The 25,037-nt window shown below is 40.2% G+C and overlaps 1 protein-coding gene across 1 annotated transcript in view; it reads right to left on the reverse strand.

Moving 5' to 3' along the window:
* GXYLT2 (glucoside xylosyltransferase 2) overlaps positions 1-25,037 on the reverse strand; it is a 110,003-nt gene that overhangs the window by 81,162 nt on the left and 3,804 nt on the right. Inside the window, exon 2 of the mRNA XM_066244625.1 lies at positions 7,586-7,778. Coding sequence (XP_066100722.1) covers positions 7,586-7,778 — 193 coding nt within the window. The remainder of the gene's footprint in view (positions 1-7,585; positions 7,779-25,037) is intronic.

Below are 25,037 nucleotides of genomic sequence, written 5' to 3' on the forward strand. Positions count from 1 at the left end.
ACGCCAGGCCGACGCTCTACCGCTGAGCCAACCGGCCAGGGCAATTATTGCATTTTTTAAAAGATTTTATTTATTTATTTTTTAGAGAGGGGGAAGAGAAAGAGAGAGAGAACAAGGGGGCGGGGAGCAGGAACCATCAACTCCCATATGTGCCTTGACCAGGAAAGCCCAGGCCTTTGGACTGATGACCTCAGCGTTCCAGGTTGACACATTATCCACTGAGCCACTGCAGGTCAACACAATAAATTAAAAAATAAAAATAAAAGAATTTATCCTAAGTAAAAATCCCCAAAGTGTACACATTTTTACAATTTTAATTATTCTCTCTTGTTTTTTAACAGAAAAAAAAAGGAAACAACCTAAATATGAGATTACATAAACTCTGTAGTATGCCTACACAACAGAATACTATGCAGGTACTAGGGATGAGGTTGTCGAACAAGGGTCAGCAAACAATGATAGTGCAAGGGTCCAACTCAGACAGCTACACATAGCACATAGCCAAGAATGCTTATACATTGTTAAAAGTTGAAAAAGTAAAAACAAAAGTAATATTTTTTACATGAAAAATCACATGAAATTTGAATTTCAGTGTTTATAAATAATAATTTTATTGGGCCACAGCTATACCCATTGGTTTATGTATTTCTTTTTTTTTTCTTTTCTTTGTGAGAGAGAGAGACAGACAGACAGGCACAGACAGGCAAAAAGGGAATTTGAGAAGCATTAACTCATAGTTGTGGCACCGTAGTTGTTCATTGGTTGCTTTCTCATATGTGCCTTGACCAAGGGGCTCCAGCCAAGCCAGTGACCCATAGTGCAAGCCAGTGACCTTGGGGTTGGCCAGCAACTTTGGGCTCAAGTCTGCAACCTTAGGCTTCAAGTCAGCATCCTTTGGGCTCAAGGTAGTGATTATGGGGTCATGTATATGATCCTATGCTAAACCTAGTGACGCTGCACTCAAGCTAGTAAACCCGCACTCCAGCGACCTCAGGGTTTTGAACCTGGGTCCTCAGTGTCCCAGGCTGATGCTCCATCTACTGCACACCGCCTGGTCAGGCGGTTTATAAATATCTATGGCTGCTTTTAGCATAAACAGCAGGGTTGAATAACCATGAGATCATATAGCCTGCAAAGCCTAAAACAGTTACCATCTGGTCTTTCACAGAAAAAGTTGGTCAACCACTGTTTTAAAAGAAATTCAGGCCCTGGCCGGTTGGCTCAGCGGTAGAGCGTCGGCCTAGCGTGCGGAGGACCCGGGTTCGATTCCCGGCCAGGGCACACAGGAGAAGCGCCCATTTGCTTCTCCACCCCTCCGCCGCGCCTTCCTCTCTGTGTCTCTCTTCCCCTCCCGCAGCCAAGGCTCCATTGGAGCAAAGATGGCCCGGGCGCTGGGGATGGCTCTGTGGCCTCCGCCCCAGGCGCTAGAGTGGCTCTGGTCGCAACATGGCGACGCCCAGGATGGGCAGAGCATCGCCCCCTGGTGGGCAGAGCGTCGCCCCATGGTGGGCGTGCCGGGTGGATCCCGGTCGGGCGCATGCGGGAGTCTGTCTGACTGTCTCTCCCTGTTTCCAGCTTCAGAAATAAATAAATAAATAAATAAATAAATAAATAAAATAAAATAAAAGAAATTCAGTGACATATCAGTAATAAAAGAGAAAATATAGGATATGATCCCATTTCTGTTGACATGAAAATAAAAGAATGTAAATTAATTCTCCATAAGTATTAGGATGATGGTTAATGTTTTTTCACTTACAATTAATTAGTGACTTTTTTCAATGTACATATATTGCTTATATAATCACATAAAATTTTATGAAAAGACATACCATTGGGAACACTTTAAATTTGCAGTTTTTAAGATGAACATTTGGGAGGAAAATCTCAGAATGAGAAAATGTTGGAGTGATAGTCAAAGTATTTGACAACTTACGAAGGGCACTGACCAATCAGAAGCCACATCAGGCACAAGTATTCAGAACAATTGCACAAACACATCAGAATTGATACTAGGCATAAAAAGTCAGGACAAGAGTACCAACTAACCCTAGCTGGGTAGTCAGCTGGTTAGAGCATCGTCCCAAAGCACAGAGGTTGCTGGTTCGAATCCTGCTCAGGGCACATACAGGATCAGATCGATGTTCCTGTCTTTCTCTCTCTCTCTCCTTCCTCTCTCACTGAATCAATAAATTAAAAAAAATTTTTTTTTAAAGTACCAACTAGTCAGAACAGACACTAAGCACAAACACCCAGTACAATTGTGCTACTGACAATAGTCCAAGTTCAGCCCTGGAGGGCGAACAGGAAGGTCCTGGCTCTCCTGGTTTCCTTAACGATTTGATCTTTACCATCATATCTTCTAGAAAGATTTATCTACTTTTGTCAATCTACATCTTTTAACTGGAATGTTCAGTCCATTTACATTTTTTACTACGCATATATACAGATAGTGCACTGAGTGCAAACACTATTTGGAAGTGTCACAGTTCCTGTTGACACTTCCTCCATGGCAAAGCTACACCCTCCTTCACATACACATACACCACAGGCTGTTGCTCCCCACTGTCCCTGCCAGAATGGATTAGTGGCCATCCCCATTTCTGTGTCCCACTATTTTCTAATACTGAGTCTAGAGCAGGAGCATAGTTTAGCAAAATCTAAATTACATGTCCAATCCCAAGCTTCCTAGAGAGTCTAGGAAATCAACCAGCTGTCATCTTCAGCTTCTATGTTGGGAAATGATAAGAATAAATAAAACTTTAAAAAATTAAAGATGTACAGTATAGATAATAACTATTACCATACATATTGTACTTAAGCAGTTTTAAAATAAATTCTACTTAAATAAAAGTTGCACACAATGCAACTTTCAAAAAATAATGATGACAATTAGCATTTGTTTTGGTTTTTACCTTGAGGTATGTGACCCTGCACTGCCCAGGAAGTTATGAGAAACTTTGGACACTCCCACATGCCTCCCAGTGTTGAAACTGACAGCTTTGAGAAGAGTGATATAACCTGCCCCTCTACCATTTCCTGTGGCTGAGCAGAAACCAACTGCTGCTGATCTATTAACACTACTTTAGGGCTAACATACTGCCCAATATATAGGAGGTGTTCCAAAGAATATTTGTGGAATGAGAAAATATATAGATTATGTGATTCAGTCTCCCAATTATACTGTCATAAGAAGAGCAAGAATCATTTGTCCGGCCCTGGCCTAATAGCTCTGTTGGTTACAGCATCATCCCAAAGCACAAAGGTTGCCGGTTTGATCCCTGGTCAGGGCACACACAGGAACAGATCAATGTTCCTGTCTCTCTCTCTCCCAGCCTCTCTCTCTAAAATCAATTTTAAAATTTTTTTTTAAAAAAGAATCATTTGTCCCCTTTGTGTATCTATCTACATAGGTTTTTTTTGTCTATCCTTTGATACAGATAAAGAAATTGGGACTGAGAGTTCTATGACTTATATAAGAGCAAATATTTTAAATCAAAAGTGGCACCATAATCCCAGTATGATAAAGAAAGGGGCGACACCACAAGCCTTGCCTAGGTTGTAACATCTTATTATAATTTCCTTTGTTAGCAGAGCTTCACTAATCTAACAAAGACCTGAAAAAATGAGCCATCAAAGGGGTAAAGGCATGAGGAAATTCAAACCATGGTACAACTTTACAAGTTATCTACAATGATTTCCTATATGTAATTTAGCTCCTAATTTATAATATATAAATAGCTCAAAACAAATTACTCCAAAATTCAGTATTTTTTTTTACTTATTATGCTCATAGATTCCATGATTCACGAATTTGGATAAGGCACAGAAGAGACAGCTTGACACTGCTCCACAATGTCCAAGGCCTCCAGTGGAAGCCTCAAAGACTGGAGGCTGGAATCATCTGAAGGCTCATTTACTCATATGTCTGGTGGGTGAGGGGTTATTGGCTGGGCACCTCAGTTCCTCTCTGCATGGACCTGTGTGGGTCATCTCTCCATACAGGCTAGTTTGGGCTTCATCACAATGTGACAGCCAGGTTCTAGAAGCAGAAAGAACCAAGAAGAAGCTGTAGCCTATTGGTGACATAGGCTCAAGTGTCACATAGCATTACATTTGTAATACCCTATTTTAAATGTACATACATATTGTATATGTAGATGTATATGTATTAGCTATTGCCTTATAACAAATTATCCCCCAACTTAATAGCTTAAAACCAAAAACATTCGTCTCATATAGCTTCTTAGGGTCAGGAATCTGCAAACTATGTTGTTCTGGCTCAGGGCTTCTTGTGAGGTTGCAGCCCAACTATTGGCTGGGGTTACAGTCATCTGAAGCTAGACAGGGCTGGAGGTTTCATCTTCAAGTTTACTCACATTGAGAGTCGGCAACAGGCCTTCATTCCTTAACATGTGGGCTTCTCCAAGGATTGCTGTGATAGGGCAGCTGGCTTCCCCCAGAGCAAGTGATCCAGTAGAGAAAGAGATTGTAAAAAAAAAAAAAAAAAAAAGAGAGACTAGAATCTATGTAAACACAATTAATTAAATTTAAAAAATTTTAAAAAGAGAAAAAAAGGAAGAAAAAAAATCAAAGGTGTCAGGGTGCCTTTTTAAGCCTAATTCTGAAGTGAGACAGCATCACTTTTTCCCTATGTTATTGGTCACAAAGACCAACCCCGGGACAGTGTAGGGAAACTGTCCCTACACTGGAAAGGGTGTGAATAACAGAAGGTGGGACCACTGGAGCCTCTTTGAAAAATACAATCTGCCACACATCTGTGGCCATACATACACATTTTCCTTCTCCTTTTCTTTAAGCCCAAGTCTATCTTTTGTCTCCATCCTCACGCCCCAGCTTCTTGCATGTAGATGATACTCAAGAAGTAATTTTCAAATAGATATTGTACAAGATATTCCTAGTGTTATCTCATAGCCAGATTCCTTCTTTCCTGCACAAAGAGTACTTCTCAGCCCCCTGGATTTGAGTGGACCTTGTGACCACTTCTGAACAATTAAATGTGAGCAGAAAAGACTTGTGTTGCTGTCAAGTTGAGGGAACAAAAAGCACAGTAATAATCATTTATTACTGTAAAGGTTCCACGTTCCAACAGGTACACTTCTACGCATGAAAAGTCTGTCACTGCAGGACACACAGCAGGCACGAGGACATTCTCTGGGAGTTGTTAGCGTAGCCTTACCTGGCCTATCTTGATTATAAATATATAATTTCTTTCATCAGTCCAGCTGGCCCCAAGTTGTAGATGGGAAAACTGAAGCTCAGGAAGGCCACAAGACTTGTGGAATTGTTTGTAAATTATGAACATGATTTTTACCTTTTCCAAAGGGTTCTTATGAGCATTAAATAATAGTAGACCATAAACCCTTGACAAATGCTTATTCTTACCACCATTTCCCTATACTGTAGCTTCAGAGCAGCTAACTGCATGTTTCAATCTACAGCAGTGGTACCTTGACACATAAGCACTTTAAATCATGAGCAATTTGAGAGATGAGCAGTCACTCATGGGATTTTTTGCTTTAAGTCACAAACAGATATTTGAATCATGAGCTTCTGCCACCCTCCACTAGATAGCCCGCCGAATGTTCTGAAAGGGAGGAAGAAAAAAACTTCCACGGAAAGGTTTTTGTTGGAATGGCCTCTAAGTGAAAGTGAGGAAAGTGTGGCGAAAAAGCCAAAAGTCAGTAAAGAAAATGATGATTGTTGGGCAAATGAGTTTGTAAAATTTGTATTTTCTGAGTTTGCTCACTTTTACTGTTAAAAATGGCACTGGGCAATTGTCTGAAATTGCTAATTACCTTCCTGCTTGGGAAGGGCCATTGTTATGTTAATGTTGCCAGGGGAGGGGTTTTCATGCCAAAAAGTTTTGAAAAGAGCAGAGAAGAAGGGGAAGGAGAAGGAAGCCATACAATGATGATTAAGCAAAGTAAAAAAATAGGAATTAAGTTTAGCGATAAAGTTACATATCATATTTAGTGTGTAAGTTAAATTCTGCAATTAAATATAGCATTAAGTGTGTAGAGAGTAAGTTATGTTAAGCGATAGCGCATGAAATGAAGACTTCCCCCACCAGTCTCCTCCCCCTCTGCCAGCATCTTCGCCTGACCTTGAAGGTAAATACACTTCATAAACCAGTTTATTTCTTTACAATCTCTCTTATTATGTGTATATATATATATATATGTATTTGTTATTTATAAAGTACATTTTCTTATTTAAAAGCATATAAAACAAAAAATCCGTGTGGTTTTTTTGGGTCGAAACAGATTAATTGCATTCCCATTCATTTAAATGGGGAAATTCGATTTGACACATGAGCAGCAAATTGAGTCACAAGCTCGGCCATGAAACAAATTAAACTCGTGTGTTAAGGTACCACTGTATTTTTCCTTTTCCTTCCTCTAACTCAGATCATTTTCAAGACATTTTGCAAACAATTTCAAAGTCCTAAGAATATTTGTTCCCCTGGCTGGCTTCTCTTGGTGAAGGTACCAAGATAATTCTTTTCTATAGAAAACATAACACGTTTTCTAGCTTTCTGTTATTAGTCTTTCTCGGCCCAACATGCATCTTGGGCGTTTCTCATCAGCACAACCCCTGGGGGCAGGATGCAGCACTGCTAACTCCAGGAAGTAGACACAACACAAGACAAGTGCTTGCTCTGTCATCATTCAAAAACATACTGCAAGAGAAGTCTTTCAAGGAAAACAAAGCTTGGTCTACAAAGTCACACATGTAGCTAGATTTGGAAGAAGAGGCATTTCCAAAAAGCTCCTCAAGAACTGGCTAAAAAAATCATTGTTTGTTTCTAAGCATAGGAACAGTCAAATAGATAATGACCCAACCACATGATAAAATACTATGAAGCCACCAGAAAGGATGATATATGAATGTATGAATACTGACCTAGAATGATAATGACAATATGGTTTTAAGTGAGGAAAAGCAAGTTCCAGAAGAACAACACAGAGAATAATACTGATTTTGTAAAATAAATTACATTTTAATCTGGGTACGTATATATTCATGTGTTATGCATGTGCCTATATACAGAAATATACTTGTATATACACACATGCAGATAAAGACACATACACACACCCATATATGAAAACAAACAAATAGAAGAATCATTCAAAATCATTAATTCTGATAGTTTTTTGGTTTAGACCGAAGGGTAGCAAGGACTGTACCTCTTAGTTTATAACATCTATATTGTCTGAATTTATTTTAATGAACATCTATTACTCTTCATTCATAAAACATAAATAAAAATAAGCTATCTGTCCCCCCATGAGAACAATGTTGATAACACCAAGAGAGATTAAGCCCTAGGTCAAATGCTTCAAGAGTATCATCTCATTTAATCTCCACAATCTCTCTCTCTCTCTCTCTCCAGGTCTAACTATCTCTATTTATAGATAACAAAGTAAGGCTTAGAGTCAAGGGTTCATAGTCACACAGTTGAGTATGCAGCAAAAGAGATTAGTGAATAGGATATATACTTCCCCAAACACAGTCTCCTGTACTAGTACATTTTGTGCTGTGATTTCTGTAAATTCACCTGCTTATCAAACTCGGGTTTAAGAGATTCTTCTGTGAAAATGTGAAATTGCATCTTCCTGTGGCTAAAGAGCACTGCTGATTTCAGCATGACCATTGTCTCTTCCAGTCGACTGCCACAGGCCACCACGGCCAGGTGGATCCAGAGTGTGGGTGGCAGCACAGGATGGAAACCCCTAGGCTCTCCAGGCCTCCTAGAAAGATGAAAAAGGTAAAAGCTATTACTAAAGTCATAAAAAAAAAAAAAACCTCACACAAAAAAACTGAACAAACCAGCTAGTAAATGGTTGGAACATTTCAAAACATGAACAGGCACAATCTGTTATATTTTATAAAGTGGTTAAGCATTTTGACAATTCTTGCTTAGAGAAAAATACCATTTATTCCAATATTTATCCTGGCAGTAGCAGGATGAGTCACTGTTCAGACTGCTATAGGTGTCTGGGACTTTTCTGCCAGCACTTAGCTGTCTAGTGCCTGCTGACTGCCTCTTGGCCCATGTTTGGAAATATACAGCATTGCTAAACTTGACAGCTGAAACAAGGGCTATGCAGCGCACACTCACATGGGCCATGAAAATTAGATTTGAATGCAACTTGAATAAGACGGGGGTGGGTCATGGCTTTCCCATGTGAAATGAGCAACATGATATACCCCTCATCTGGATGGTTTTATGTTGCAGTGGAAAACATGACCACTGAACCAAAGAAAAATCACACTAGTCCAGGAGGCAAGCACAGAAACCAACACATGTGCCTCCATTACGTCTTGGCAGACTCTTGAAGAAACAGGTGTTACTTTTAACCATATCACTCAAGATTGCTGAGGTGGTATGTGTGAAATTCAGCTTCCAGTATGAAACTGATATTAATGAGAAACAGGCAGGAGAGAGGACAGATTAAGCTGAAAATTACCAAGGTATCAAATATCAAGTTAACAACGGAGAGGGGACTAAGATCTGAGAGTCCAGAATCATCATCCTGCTATTTCTTCATAATAAAAAATTTGTTCCAGACAAGGAGATGCAGCCAAGCCTCAAACACACCACTGAGATACATTTGCAGGCACATTGGAAGAAGGTGACCTGGAAACAGTGCCCTGAGACAAATGAAACTAATTTACTTGTACAAAAGCTTCAGAGACCAGGGAAACTTGGACTTTGAATGCTACCTTCTTTCCAAAAACTTTGAGTACAATCAGTGTGCTGCTCCACTCTTCAATGCTGTGTTGAATAATGTCGGTTTGCTCCAGATTTCTTTCACCAGGAAGAAAGTTAAAGATGTGGGTGGAGCACTTTAGACAGCTTTCCAATTTGATTACTTAGTAGCATGCTTAATAGAAAGAAGCACTGCCTCCTAGCTCTGCTAAGCCCAGATGCAGAAAGCTACACTCAGAGTCTACTTATTTCAGTGATCACAGGAAAAGACAATACAGATAGATGTATAAGTATCTCTCAATTATCCAATTCTCTTTATCCTCCTGTTGAAGGCCACCATCTTCCTTCACCTTGGTAACTGTGAAAGCTTCCCTGTAAATGAAAATGTTGAGTGCAGTACAATAATATATTTTGAGAAAAGTGATTACATTCACATAACTTTTATTTATTTATTTTTAAAGTGACAGGAAGGGAGCTAGACTCCCGGATGCACCCCATCAGGATCCACCCAGAAATCACCGTCTGGGGTTTCACCAATTGGCCTGAGGCGGACACAAAGACCAACAGAGCCTGTGAGAGGCAAAGAGAGGAAGAAGGGGGATGGGTGGAGAAGCAGATGGTCGCTTCTCATGTGTGCCCTGACCAGGAATCAAACCCAGATGTCTGTAAGCCAGGCCAACATTCTTACAGTATAGTTTTGTAATTGTTCTACTTTATTATTTATTGCTGTTAACCTCTTATTATGCTGAATTTATAAATTAAACTTTATCATAGTTATGTATGTATAAGAAAAAACAGTATATACAGCAGTCCCTCCTTATCCATGGTGGATATGTTCTAAGACCTCTGCCTACCCCCAATGGATGTGTGAAACCACAAATAATACTGAACCTTATAAATATGTTTTCCTATACATACATTCCTTTTCACTTAACGGAAGCACTTTATGGCTCCTCTTTGGCATATCCGAATTGTCAGCACTTGGAGACCATTATTAAATAAAATAAAGGCTACTTGAACTTACAGAAGCATTTTGATATCCCTACAGTCAATGGGATGACTGAGACAGCTAAGTAACTAATGAGAGTGCAACATACACGGCATGGATACACTGGACAAAATAATGATACATGTTCTGGGTGGGACAGCACTGGACAGCAAGAGAGTTCATCATGCTACTCAGAATGGTGCTCGATTTAAAACTTTTAAATTGTTTATTTCTGGAATTTTCCATTTAATATTTTCAGACCACAGTTGACCATGGGTAACTGAAACTAGATAAGGAGGGACTACTGTAGTGAACAAAACAAACCAAATGCCTGCCCTTGCAGAAGTTACGTTATACAGGTGGTAGCAGAAAATAACGCTCAAAGCCAACAGTAATTAAGTCACTTACATAGATAGTTACTCAGTAGCAAGCACTATGAAGGAAACATACAGTTGAGCAGGAAAAGATACAGGAGCGGCTGCTGGACTGGCACACACTGTGTAGTGCAAAGTCGGGATAGGCCCACCAAGAAGGTGAGCTCTGGAGACAATGGAAAAGTAAGAGAGTGAGCCATGTGCACTTCTGAGTGAGGAGCATGTCAGGCAGAGGGAACAGCCAGAGAAAAGGTGCTAAATCAGGAACAAGCCTGGCAAATTCGAAGATGCCTTTCTTTGGCACTCAGATATCTGTTTTATTCCTCAGCTTCATGACTGAATTTTCATAACTGCTATTAAAGCAATTAACTTATGTAAAGGGATAGAAAGGATGTGTTACAGATAAAGCTAAAATCACAGTCAAACAATAGCCAAAATATGCTACAAAATAGAGATAATACAAAGTCTTTTGCTTAAAAATGCGCTCAATATTTAGGAACATAGACATCATCCAAAAGTAATAAAACAATAAATATAATAGCTTGGATATCTTAAATATGAACCATTACCCCACCCCAAAACAACAAGTCTGCCTAGTTTAGTTTTACATACTATGCTTCTATATGAATAAAAAGTTTAACCGTAGTAATCTGGGAAGTACAATTATTTTTTTAAAATTTTTTTCAGTGTTTTCTTTTTTTTTTAATTTTATTTTTAATTTTATTTATTCATTTTTAGAGAAGAGAGAGAGAGGGAGAGAGAAGAGAAAGAGAGACAGAGAGAGAGAGAGAGAAGGGGAGGAGCTGGAAGCATCAACTTTCATTTGTGCCTTGACCAGGCAAGCCCAGGGTTTCGAACCAGCGACCTCAGCATTTCCAGGTCGACGCTTTATCCACTGTGCCACCACAGGTCAGGCAATGGGAAGTACAATTAAACAATAAAGAGATTCCATTTTATTTTCAGATTGGCAAAAATTAAAAATAAAATAAAAATGGGACTATATGAGTTTTGAGGTGGACGGAAGTGGAGGACAGTCCCGACGCTGCCAGAGGCAGTATAAAGTGGCCAACAACACTGGAGAGCCACCTGGCAACATCTGGCAGGAGTGAAGATACATACACACCTTCCAGCCCTCCAATTCCACATCTACATATAGAACATTGAGAACCTCTTGCACACTTGCACAAGACCCCTGCAAGAATGTTCATAGCAACCCTGTTTATCATAATGAAAAGCTTGAAATAACTTTGCTGTCCACACATAGGATAATCATGAATATATTTTTTTTTGTGATTTTATTTATTGATTTTAGAGAGGAAAGAAAAGTGGGGGAAGGAGGAGAAAGCATCAACTCATAGCTGCTTCTTGTATGTGCTTTCACCAGGCAAGCCTGGGGTTTTAAACCTGCGACCTCCACATTCCAGGTCAATGCTTTATCCACTGTGCCACCACAGGTCAGGCTCATGAATAATTTTGATATGTTTAAGTGGAATATACTACATAGCAGTAAAAATGAACTGGAATGTCACGTATCAATATAAGACCAAAAAGGAAAAAATCAATTTATAGAAGGATATCTATGAAATACCATTTAGATGAACTTAAAAACAAGCAAAATAACATAGACATGTGGGAAAAAGTAGATGTGCATAAGGATAATGAACAACATGGACAAGAGTGTGGTGGTTACCGGGGTGGGGGGAGGGAGAACGGAGGAGGGAGGGAGGGAGGGAGTTAGGGGGAGGAGGAGGGCCACAGAGAAAACTAGATAGGGGGTGACGGAGGACAATCTGACTCTGGGCAAGGGGTATGCAACATAATTTAATGACAAGATAACCTAGACATGTTTTCTTTGAATATATGTACCCTGATTTATTAATGTCATCCCATTAACATTAATAAAAATTTATTTAAAAAAAGGATAATGAACAACAAATGCAAGATAGTGCTTATCTCTGGAGACTTAAGTTTTAATTTCCTAAGGTGAGTACAGTACACAGAAATTCACTGTTATCATCTTTATTTTTTGTGTGCCAAAGTATTTGACATATACTTTTCTAATTAAAAAAAAAGTGTGCATTCCTCTGCTGCACAGCAGGTGTCTCTTCTTTGCACTTCAGTCATTGGGAATGCATGGTACAAAAAGCAGGGGCTAGGGGAAGCAGTCTTCCTTGGTGTTTGGTGACAGCTACTAAAATATAAAAGTAAAAGCTTCTCCTGGTGGCAGTTCAAGTATGGGATTTAATGAGACCGTTACTGCCCAGATTGTTTCTACTCGCATTACATTAAAAACCTTAAGCTTCAAGTAATAAATCTGTGTTGTGCAGTCACAATGAATAATTAAGTTTTAGGTCATTGAAATGTGTGACTTTCACTAGCTCCAACCGATGGCACACTCAACACTTTTCAAATGTCACTTGAGACAGCAAGGATCAAGGGAAGTCCAGTCCATAAACCTAGGACTTAACCTCTTGATCACGGGCTTTGATGGGAAATGGGTGATGGGAATTCTAACAGTGCTCTGACTGATGGCTATATTCTCGTTTATACTTTATATGTATATATGTATATAAGTATACAGTAATACCTTGGTTATTGTTGATTTTGGTTTTGGTTGATTTTTTTCTGTGAAAAATTTGTCTCGGTTTTCGTCAGTTGCCTTGGATTTTGTCAGCACGCCCATGTGACCTAGCTGCTAATTTTGTGAAAACAAAGGGTGACCCACATGTTCTCCTGCTCAGTGTGGCATTGTTTCTCATTGTGTGAGCATAACCCTGCATGTCTAGCCAAACAATTCCATTGCTTTCCAGTGTTTTCATACTTTTTTTATTGACTGCGAGTGCTAATACTATAATTACATGTCAATGATTACTGCGTATACAGTATTCAGTGTAATGTGTTTATTTTGCATTTTTCAGTTTCAAAATGTACATAACGCACGTAAAATAATATCACATGTGCTCAAATCTCATTGTCCCTATTAAGTGTTTCCCTTACTAATAAGTTAACCTCTTCCTTTGAGTTCCATGATGGGACCAAAGAAAGTTTCCAGAGCCAGCAGCCCTTTGAAGAAGGCCAGGAACACTATTGAGTTGAAGAAGGAAATCAATGAAAAATATGAGAGTGGCTTCAAGATTGCTGAAATTGGCCACATGTACGGGAAGTTGCCACCCACGATAAGTTCCATTGTGACGAAAAAGGAAGCAATAAAGGAGGCTAATGCAGTGAAAGGCATAAATGTACTAACGAAACAGAGATCACAAACAATTAAAGAGTTGAACAGTTATTATTAATTTGGATCAATCAATAACAGTTAGATGACGATTCTGTTTCGGAGGTCATCATATGTGAAATGGCCAGACTGTTGTATGCTGATTGCATTAAGAAAATGCCTGGGATGAGTGCTAGTGTACTAAGTGATTTTAAGGCCAGCAGAGGCTGGTTTGAAAAATTCAAGATGTGCACTGGCATACACAGTGTCACTACGCACGGCAAAGGTGCAAGTTCGGACAAGTTTGGGGCCAAAAAGTTTGTGTCCAAATTCAAAGATTACGTAGAGGCTGAAGGATTCATCCCCCAACATGTCTTCAACTGTGATGAAACTGGACTCTTTTGGAAGAAAATGCCAAAGAGGACATTCATTACACAGGAGGAAAAGGCACTGCCAGGACATAAGCCTATGAAAGATAGGCTTACTCTATTGTTGTGTGGTAATGCTAGTGGTGTTTGTAAAATGAAACTCTTACTGGTGTACCATTCAGAAACTCCCAGAGTGTTTAGCAGTAACAATGTGATTAAAAGTAAATTGTGTGGCCCTGGCCAGTTGGCTCAGCGGTAGAGCGTCGGCCTAGCGTGTGGAGGACCCGGGTTCGATTCCCGGCCAGGGCACACAGGAGAGGCACCCATTTGCTTCTCCACCCCTCCGCCGCGCTTTCCTCTCTGTCTCTCTCTTCCCCTCCCGCAGCCAAGGCTCCACTGGAGCAAAGATGGCCCGGGCGCTGGGGATGGCTCTGTGGCCTCTGCCTCAGGCGCTGGAGTGGCCCTGGTCGCGACATGGCGATGCCCAGGATGGGCAGAGCGTCGCCCCCTGGTGGGCAGAGCATCGCCCCTGGTGGGCGTGCCGGGTGGATCCCGGTCGGGCGCATGCAGGAGTCTGTCTGACTGTCTCTCCCTGTTTCCAGCTTCAGAAAAATGAAAAAAAAAAAAAAAGAGAGAGGAAAAAAAAAAAAGTAAATTGTGTGTGATGTGGAGGGCTAACAAGAAATCATGGGTCATGAGGCCAATTTTCATTGAGTGGATGAATGAAGTGTTTGGCCCAAGTGTGAAAAAATACCTCCAGGGTCATCAGTTGCCCCTTAAGTGCCTTCTGGTGATGGACAATGCTCCTGCACATCCTCCAGGTTTGGAAGACACATTGTTGAAGGCCTTCAGTTTTATCACAGTGAAGTTCTTGCCCCCTAATACCACATCACTCATCCAGCAGTGGTTGGCAAACTCATTAGTCAACAAAGCCAAATATCAACAATACAATGATTGAAATTTCTTTTGAGAGCCAATTTTTTTTTAACTTAAACTATATAGGTAGGTACATCCCTTAACGAGGTAGCATCCGCACGTGGTATTTTGTGGAAGAGCCACACTCAAGGGACCAAAGAGCCGTATGTGGTTCTCGAACCACAGTTTGCCAACCAGGGATCCAGCCCATGCATGGACCAGAATGTCATTTCAAATTTCAAGAAACTGTATACAAAAGCAATGTTTCAAAAGTGCTTTGAGGTGAGATCAGATACAGAATTGTCCTTATGAGAGTTCTGGAAAAAACAATTCAACATTCTCAACTGCATTAGCCTCATAGATAAGGCTTGGCAGGGAGTGACATCCAGGATGATGAACTCTGCCTGGAAGAAATGATGGCCAGGATGTGTGCATGAGAGAGATTTTGAAGGGTTCGAGCCTTCCCCTGATGACCCTACACATGTGGTGCAGTCAGTTGTTGACTGGGAAAGTCCATGGGTCTGGAGGTGAGTGGTGAGGATGTGAAGAGCTGGTGGATGACCACAGTGAAGAACTCACCACTGAAGAGCTGCAAGACCTTCGGCTAGAAGAGCAGATGACGGTAGATGAAGAAGTTGCTTCAGATGAGGAGGAAGAGATGGGAGAGAATGTGCCTTCTTCAGAGATTAAGGACATCTTCTCCATGTGGAGTAAGGTACAGGTGTTTGTGGAGAAAAGTCACCCAGACAAAGCTGTTGCTGGCCATGTCTGCAAGTTGTTAAATGATAATGTCTTGCCCCATTTTAGGCAAATCTTAAAGAGGCGGCAGAAACAAACCTCTTTGGCAGCTTTCTTGTGTGACAAGGGTCCACTGACTCTGAAGCTGGTCCCAGTGCCAAAAGACCAAGAAGGGAAGTGACCCCAGATAGTGCCTTGATCCCTAAGGTCCTTATGGAAGGGGATTCCCCTTCCAAACAATAATGTCTGCACCTCTCTTTCCCCTCCTCTTCATCTTCTATACGCCAAGAGTCTTCAGAAAGGTAAATGCCATGTTAAGTGTATATTTATTCTTTATATTAGTCTTTTGTATTCATTTTTGGTTTTAGTATTAAACACTACATTTATTCTCTATAAAATGTTTTTGGTATGTATTTTGGAATGTCTAGAACAAATTAATTAGATTTACATTGATTCATATGGAAAGAATTGCCTCGGTTTTGCCAATTGTTTTCCAATAGATTATCGATGAAAACGGAGGCATCATTGTATATATACATATATAAGTATATATATACTTGTGTGTGTGTGTGTGCGCGGGTGCACGTGTGTGTATGACTGAAGTTGACATTTGCTGTCCAGGAGTTTTAAAGACTTGTTGCTTAAGAATAGAGCTAGTGGTAACCATCTCAGCCACCATACTGGTAAAGCCTAAATGAGAGTCAACTTAACAGACTAGAAAGCAGAGCCAAAAGTGGTGGATGGCATTATTTGAGCACCTGGAGCCATGTACACCTAACCCTGAACTTGGACAGTTCATTTATTAAGCCAATAAACTCTCCTTTGCTCAAGTGATTTTGAAAGAAACAACTTAGCAATCAAAAGAGAGTCCTATGATAGCTCTTTAAAATGTTTCCAATTACTTTTATTTCATTCTGCTTCTCTAATATTCTCACCTTGAGCCATCCTTCAAAATACTCATTGAATCCATGCCTTCCCTGTTGCTTGCTGCTAGGACCCTGATCCAAATCACTATTCCTCCAGTTATATAGCTGGAAGAGATACCAGACACCATCTAGTATAGGGGATCCCCTACCTGGCTGCACATCATAATCATCTGAGGTGTCTGTTAATATGCAAACTCCCACCCCACAGAGATTCTGATTCAGTGGGTCTTGGATGAGGCCCTGGAGTTTGCATATTGACATACTTATACTACAACCACCCATAGCTCAGCTATAGCCAGGAGCTACTTATCTGAGCTGACATCTCACCTTTCTTCTCTCTTTCAAACTTCTCCCCCATACCTTCAGGAATACTAACTCTATGGTCAGCCTTTTCATGGAGTATTCTCCTTGCCTCTTGCTTTAATGAAAACATGGCTGCCTTGTAAGAATGCCACCTCCTTAGCAGACCCCTCCAAGTGGAGGCTGTACTTTTTCTCTCCTGCCCCAGGAGCCTCAGGACAGTACATGGGGCTGGAGTCCTCCTTGCTCTTCACTGTCAAACCAGACATAAAACAGCTTCAGAAGTAAGTCTGTGGGTGAAATTATCTACCTTCTCCCCATTCTTGTTGTTGTCATCTCTGTTACTTGGTTACTAATCTTCACTCATGGAAGAGTTTAGCTCTTCAGTCACAGTATTCCTCCCCTCTCCAATTCCTGTCATAATTCTGGGGTACTTCAAATACTACTTAGAAGGCACTTCCAGCATTCTAACACTTCACTTTTGTGACGTTCACATCCACCACCTTCTCCTTCTTTCTACCTGACATACCCAGTGTTACGCTCATATCCTGAACCTTCACACAAACTACGTCCTCTACCTAAAATGTTCTTCCCTGGATTTTTGTATGGCCACATCTTCTCATTTTGAGAGCAGAATGGTCTTCCTTGACCACCTCATTGAAGGAAAACACTCTCTTTTATTCTGTCAGGGTCTTTGCTTATTTCCTTGCAAACATTTGCATCTGCTGGTGATTACATATTTTTAATTGTTATTTACATCAAGTTTACAGTATTATATATAAGCAACATAATATAAACAATCTCTAGCTTTAGAAAAAAGACCAAGATAAATCACATAAAGTACATTTTCAATTAAAAATCTAAATCTCGTACTGAACGTGTAAAAACAAATATATTTGTTCTCTTTTTGCATTATTTTCTTCGACTACATCTATAGAAATGAAATTACTGGGAATTTAATAGCTATTATCCTCTCAAGAATGTAGTAATTTTAAGTTTCTCAAATTTACCTAAAAGTTCTCAGAAAACACTAGACCAAGAGAAGAAAAACAAAAAACACAACAAACACTAACCTGGCTTCCTCTTACTTGTATGATGTAACCATGCAGCTGACATCTGAAACCAGATGAAACTTTTTTTTTTTTTTTTTTTTTGCATTTTTCTGAAGCTGGAAACAGGGAGAGACAGTCAGACAGACTCCCGCATGCGCCCGACCAGGATCCACCCGGCACGCCCACCATGGGGCGATGCTCTGCCCACCAGGGGGTGATGCTCTGCCCATCCTGGGCAGCGCCATGTTGGGACCAGAGCCACTCTAGCGCCTGAGGCAGAGGCCACAGAGCCATCCCCAGCGCCCGGGCCATCTTTGCTCCAATGGAGCCTTGGCTGCGGGAGGGGAAGAGAGAGACAGAGAGGAAGGCGCGGCGGAGGGGTGGAGAAGCAAATGGGCGCTTCTCCTGTGTGCCCTGGCCGGAAATCGAACCCGGGTCCTCCGCACGCTAGGCCGACGCTCTACCGCTGAGCCAACCGGCCAGGGCGAAACATATTTTCATAAAGCAGATTGCCTCCACATTCTATGTGTTCCAAAGGTGATACATAGGTTATTGTTATCATTTAGACACTGCATCTAATAACATTGAGACTCATGGTAAGAAAGTTCCATGATCAGGTCCTTTTAACAATGTCAACAAAAACATCTCAGATTGGTGCTAATATGTCTTGAATACTTTTTTAATGTTGCCTAATACTCTCTCTCAACTAAAAAAGCAAACACTTAAGACACAGAATCTTCAGTAGGCAGGAGTACCAAGTTAAAAATGAACAACACTGTTTAGTTTTCTCAGTGTTTGAGTTGACAACTACCTATTTATGCCATTGCTGACAATTTATGGCAGTGATATAAAATTTCTCCACTTAGAATGTAGAGAAATTGGAACCCTCAAACATTGCTGGTGGGATTGTAAAATGATGCAGCCTCTTCAGAAATTATTTCAGCAGTTCCTCAAAAGGTTAAATATAGAACTGACTCAGCAATTCCACTCTTAGGTATGTTCCCAAGAAAAATGAAAACATGTCCACCAAAAAAACTTGTACATAAATGTTCATAGCAGCATTATTCACAATTGTCAAAAATCCAACCTGAATGTCCATCGACTGATGAATGAATAAATGTGTTATATCCACACGATGGAATGTTGGTAATACAAAGGAATAAAGTATTGATACATGCTATAACACGGACAAACCTTTAAAACAGTGAAATGTAAAAATACAAAAGACCACATATTTATGATTCCATGTATATGAAAAGTTCTGAATAGGAAAATCCATAGAGACATAAAGCAGATTAGTGGTTACCAGGGGCAGAAGGAAGGGGCAAATGGGGAGTGACTGTTTAATGGGTACAGAATTTCTTTCTTAGAGTGATGAAAAGGTTCTGAAATTAGTTAGTGGTGATGGTTGCACAACTCTGTGACTAAACTAAAAGCCCCTGCATTGCAGACCTTTACAATGTATTTGAACTATAGAGAATAAAGCTGCTATTAGATAAATAAGTGATAAATAAATGTACTTAAGTTTATGACAAGGCTAGATTTCTAAAAAGTTTTTAAAGTTAGCAGTAGTGTAGCCGTATTATAATTATGCTGGTGTTAACGTGAAAATGACTGAAGCTTCGTAAATGCAGCCCCAATTGTCCTGGCTCAAGCTCACCCCACACTCAAATGAAAGATGATATTCAGAATAACAGGCAGCTCAGAGAAAAGCAGCCTCACCAAGTCCATGCTGCCAGAGACAAGTTGTCTTAACTATTTAAAAGTCTCAAGTGTTTAACTAAACTTCAGTTTCTGGAGTGTATAAATCATTTAAAATGACATTTATTTGTAGTGCTATTTACTTTGTTGCCTGCAAAACACACTGAATTATCAGAGCCAGTTCTACTCAGACCCTCTCTTCTGCCATCTCCTGTTACCTCTCTTTTCAGTGCTCCTCCTCACCTAACAAGCTAGATGAACTCGGGTAATCCTGGTGCTGTGATACAGGCAAGCAGTGTAAGCTTGATGAAAATCGCAGTTCTTTAAAATACATAGAAGGGACATAAAAATGAGACTCAGAGACATGAACAAGAATGTGATGGCAACAGGGGCGGGGGGTTGGGGGAGGGGGGGTGGGGTGAAGAAGGAGAGAGGGGTTAGGGGAGGGGAGGGGCACAAAGAAAACCAGATAGAAGGTGACAGAAGACAATTTAACTTTGCGGGAGGGGTATACAGCACAATCAAATGTCAAAATAATCTAGAGATATTTTCTCTCAACATATGTACCCTGATTTATCATGTCACTGCATTAAATTTAATAAAAAGAAAAAAGAAAAAAAAATACAGTCTAAAATAGTGCCACTGGTATCTACTTGTACTAGAGAAGGAAAACAGAAATATTTGAGAAAAGACGGTAGACGATTAATTCTAAAAAGCTAAATATGCTCACCTTGGGGAAAGAACAGACTAGCAGAATCCACCTCCCAAGTAGAATCTCTCACAAGATGAAATCTTAGCTACGTATTTGAACATAGAGAAGATCTGCAAATGAGGCCAGAGTAGAAGTTTAGGAAATTGAAAGACCTTGAAGTAGCCAAAGGTGAATCTGATGGTAATTATATCCGTGTAAAATGTGGGCAGTGAGAAGCACAAATAAAGTTCCCTGCAAACTACAGGCTTGGGAACACATTAGTCCCCTGAAAAAAATATTTCCCCACTGAAGCTGTGAGTAGAGCCTTCACTTAGAAACCCAGACATTACACTAAGGACTATGCTAACAGTTAAATCACTTTTAATGACCCACACTTTGGAGTTTAATCAAGTATCTTCTCAGACAGAAAAGCTAACATTTTCCTTGAAGTCATGATATGCTATGTCAACATAGTACCAAAAAACTGCCAATACAATTATTTGATAAGTGCGTTCAATTATGAACAGTATATATTTAGTTTGGATCAGGGCATTTGAAACATGGCTGTGTTCCTAAATAAAGTCTAGGTCTAATATACACTATGGTGTTCAATGCCTCAATGCACATAATTTTGTCTATGTGTCTATATGTATGTGTGTCTGCTTTAGATAACACATGCAGACTCATTCTTTATGAATAGTAAGTGGCAGAGCAAAGATTCAAACCCAGAAGGCTGGACTTAAAAGCCTATGTTTTTAATCATTAGGCTATATTTGGGTCCACACACAAGTGAGTTAGAAAAGGAACCCCTTCTGGGCAGATGAACTCTTTATCTGTACCCAGGGCATCTGGCTCAGTGATCCAAGCATGGACTGGATTTCAGCCCCAATTTACAGCCTTCCTGGTTGTGACTCTCAAATCTATCTTCACCATCTCTATCTTAGTAATCCATCCATTCACCATTAGCTGAAATCATGCACAATAAATAGTGTTGATAATTCTTTTCCCTTGAAAACGCTATGATTCTGCCTGGACTAATTCTCATTTGATTTTTTCCCATTATAATTGTTCCTGACACAGGAGATTCTATTTCTCCATCTTCCTCTTCTTTTCAAATTAAGATATTATTGAGGTTTTAAGATACAAATTATCTTAAAACCAATGACAGTTTGAAATAAATGGCTGGTGACATATGAGAGAGAAGAATGAGTATCACATATTCTGCAAATGGACACTTCTCATTTCCTGAAAAAGAGCATAAGGAATGTACCAACTTAAAGGAAGGAAAAAATAATCTCCTCACTAATTTCCATGCTCCTGTGCCTCAGGCCAATAAGAAAATTTTAATTTATACAATAATGTATGTATATGAGTAATGCATACATTTATCTTAGAAAAAATTTAAAATACAGCCTGACCTGTGGTGGCACAGTGGATCAAGTGTCGACCTGGAACACTGAGATCGCCAGTTCAAAACCCTGGGCTGCCTGGGCTGCCTGACCTGTGGTGGTGCAGTGGATAAAGCGTTGACTTGGAAACGCTGAGGTCGCCGGTTCAAAACCCTGGGCTTACCTGGTCAAGGCACATATGGGAGTTGATGCTTCCAGCTCCTCCCTCCCTTTCTCTCTCTCTCTCTCTCTCTCCCTCTCCTCTCTAAAATAAATAAATTAAAAAAAAACAAACCCTGGGCTTACTCAGTCTTACTTATGGGAGTTGATGCTTCCTGCTCCTCCCCCCTTCTCTCTCTCTCTCTGTCTCTCTTCTCTAAAATGAATAAATAAATTTTTTTAAAAAATTTAAAATATAGACAAGCAAAAAGTGGATATCCATAATGCCAATTCCATACCACTATTAACATTTTGGTGTACTGGTATAATCTTCCAGAGTTATATCCAATATATATGGGTGTGTGTATATAAATATGTAATATATATAAAAAAACTTTCTGAGTTTCTGGTTAGATCGGTTGATTAGAGTGCTGTCTCCATACATAAAAGGTCGATCCCTGGTCAGGGCACATACAGGAACAGGTTGATGTTCCTATCTCTCTCTCTCTCTCTCTCTCTCTCTCTCTCTCTCCCTTCCTCTTTTTCTAAAATCAATAAATTTTTAAAAATTTAAACTTTTTAGAAATGAATAATTGTCATAGCTATTTTCCCTTACATATGTGAACAATATACAAGTGTGAATAAGAGAGATTTTATCAGAGGAATCTTCTTCAAAGAAATTCTAGTTATTTGAAAATAAATTTCAAGATTTGTTCCCAAGTACAGTATGGTGGTTAGAAATTTGGTTCTAGAAACACATTTGCTGAGGAGGACTAACTCAAAGCTACACAGCTAGTCAGCTGGGTCTAGTTATGATTCACTTCCTAACTTATAAAGTGAAAGTGGATAATAACAATTCTCAAAATCATAAATCACTTGTTGTGCGGCTACCATCAGATAGTCCTATGCTGAATTCTTTATGAACATTTTTTTGTGTGTGACAAAGACAGAGAGACAGAGAGAGGGACAGATAGGGACAGGCGGGCTGCTCCTTAGTCTCCTTAGTTGTTCATTGATTGCTTTCTCATAAGTACCTTGACCAGGGGACTACAGCGGAGGAGTGACCTTTTGCTCAAGCCAGTGATGTTGGGCTGAAGCCAGCAACCATGGGGTTATGTCCATGATCCCACGCTCAAGCCAGCGATCCTGCGCTCAAGCTGGTGAACCCCCACTCAAGCTGGATGAGCCCGCACTCAAGCCAGCGACCTCGGGGTTTCGAACCTGGGTCCTCTGTGTCCCAGTCCAACGCTCTATCCACTGTGCCACTGCCTGGTCAGGCTCTTTATGAACATTTTTATTATTTTATCTCTTTGGACTTCAGTTTCCTTTGTCATGAAAGGGAGTCATATTTTGGATTATGTGTTCTCTCTTGCTCCTACTTATATGAAGTTTGGCTTTTAAGTTGTACTTCGATGAATTTCTACTAGAAAATTACATTCTTTTGTATTGCTAAAAGAGGTTGAGAGGAGGTGGCATGGGTGGGAATCAGAACATTGCCTTCAAATGTACCCAGGTCACTCTTTGCTGGAACAAAAACATGGGGTCTCAAACAATGCAGCAAGTCAAGACACTCCTCTTTTCAGGGACAGTTCTGAGAATTTCATAATCTAAAAATCAAGTACTGAGGAAGATTTAGAGAGGAATGTAAAATGAATTTCATCTTCAACAAAAGTATCTTATGTTTTACTAAAAAAATGTATTTTAGACCCTGGCCACTTAGCTAAGTGGTAAGTGCTGGCCCAGCATGCGGACGTCCCAGGTTTCAATTCCTGGTCAGAGCACACAGGAGAAGTGACCATTGGTTTTTCCACCCTTCCTCCTTCTCTCTCCCCCTCCTGCAGCCATGGCTTGATTGGTTTGAGTACATTGGCCCCAGGTACTGAGGATGGCTCCATGGAGCCTCCACCTCAGGCACTAAAAATAACTCAGTTGTACGCATGGCTCCAGATGGGCAGAGCATGAGCCCCAGACAGGGGTTGCCGGGTGGATCCTGCTCAGGGCATGCAGGAGTCTGTCTCTCTATCTCCACTCCTCTCACTTGGAAAAAAAGAAAGGAAAAAAAAATAGGTGGCTACTGCAGATTCCTAGGTGTGCAAATATGGTGTTTATGAGATTGGCGGTACCATGGAAGTAATAGAAATAGACTGGGAATATATTTTGAGATAGAACCAATAGGGCTTACTGACTGAGCAAGTATAGAGGTTGAAGGGGTCGGAGGGGGGGGCGGACTTATGTATTAATCAACAAAGATGAATGAGAACAGAATCAACACCCAGGACATAATATCATAGCTGGTATCCAAGATCTAGAGATCTTTAATGTGTTCTGGGCCTACCAGCTAATTATAGGATGGCCACAAACTTAGCATTTTGCTATATAAAATCATTTCTCTTTAGTGAGACCTTTATTCAGGCTACAACCATCTGGGTAGACTTATCTCAGAGACTGAAGAGAGATGCAGGAAATGGTGTCTCTTGATGAGCAAGTATATATGCTTCCTTTCACTGGGGCAGCTGGGGACATGGTCAAATGTAGCATGTTTCTTTCTTCTCTGCCTCCCCCATCAAAAAAAATTCTGGAAGGGCAGCAGCTCCATTTAACATTGTACAGTTAGTGTCTGGCCCAGAATACACGAGCAATAAACATTTGCTGAATGACTATGGAGTAAAATGGCACAGGAGCATAGAGGAAGGCTGCCTCCCTTGGAAACCATATTTTAAGAGAAAACAGCACTATCCAGACCAACACAGAAGAAAAAAAAGTGCTGAAGAGGGTTGAGGTTGAATAATCAATAAGAGTTCTAAGTTGCAGCCCACAAATGACAAACAGTGATTTTGCAAGAGATGAACAAAGGGCTAAACAGTCTTCATTGGGATTTTGCAGCTCAACTTGATGATCTCATCACAGAATCACCAAATGTCAGAGCTGGAAGAGATATTAGAAAACTTAGGATCAATTCACTCATTTTACAGATGAGGAAATTAAAATGAAATGTCTTGGGACTAGAACTCAATTCTCTCTACTCCAGAGGCCAAATTCATTTCTACATGGCAAGGATTGGCAATTATAGTAACATCCTTTCCCACATGTAGGCTTACCAGGAAGTTTTCAGAATCAAGCAGGAGAGACAGGCTTCTAGTCCAAAGTGTATTTCCAAGTTAAATTCTCTTTTTAAAATTCAGTTTCATGAAAAACAAATTATCTCTCTTGACAAGCTTCTCCTCTCATCTTTCAGTGAAAATGAGGCAGCCCACCTCACTTCCCTTTTTGACATGGCTGCCAGGAGCCTTAGAACTAAATTGAACACTTAATCCTCATAGCTACATTGGCCTCAGATTTTTACAATCAGTACTTATTTCCCCCTCCTCTTTATGTCGTTTCATTTTTTATAACTATTTTGATGGTATTATTGTATATGTGTTTATTTACTGTCATCTCAAATTCTTTTTGGAAGTCAGCCAGGTATAAATCATCAATAAACCAAAA

Source organism: Saccopteryx bilineata, chromosome 10 (assembly GCF_036850765.1).
Source record: "Saccopteryx bilineata isolate mSacBil1 chromosome 10, mSacBil1_pri_phased_curated, whole genome shotgun sequence".
Taxonomy (NCBI): domain Eukaryota; kingdom Metazoa; phylum Chordata; class Mammalia; order Chiroptera; family Emballonuridae; genus Saccopteryx; species Saccopteryx bilineata.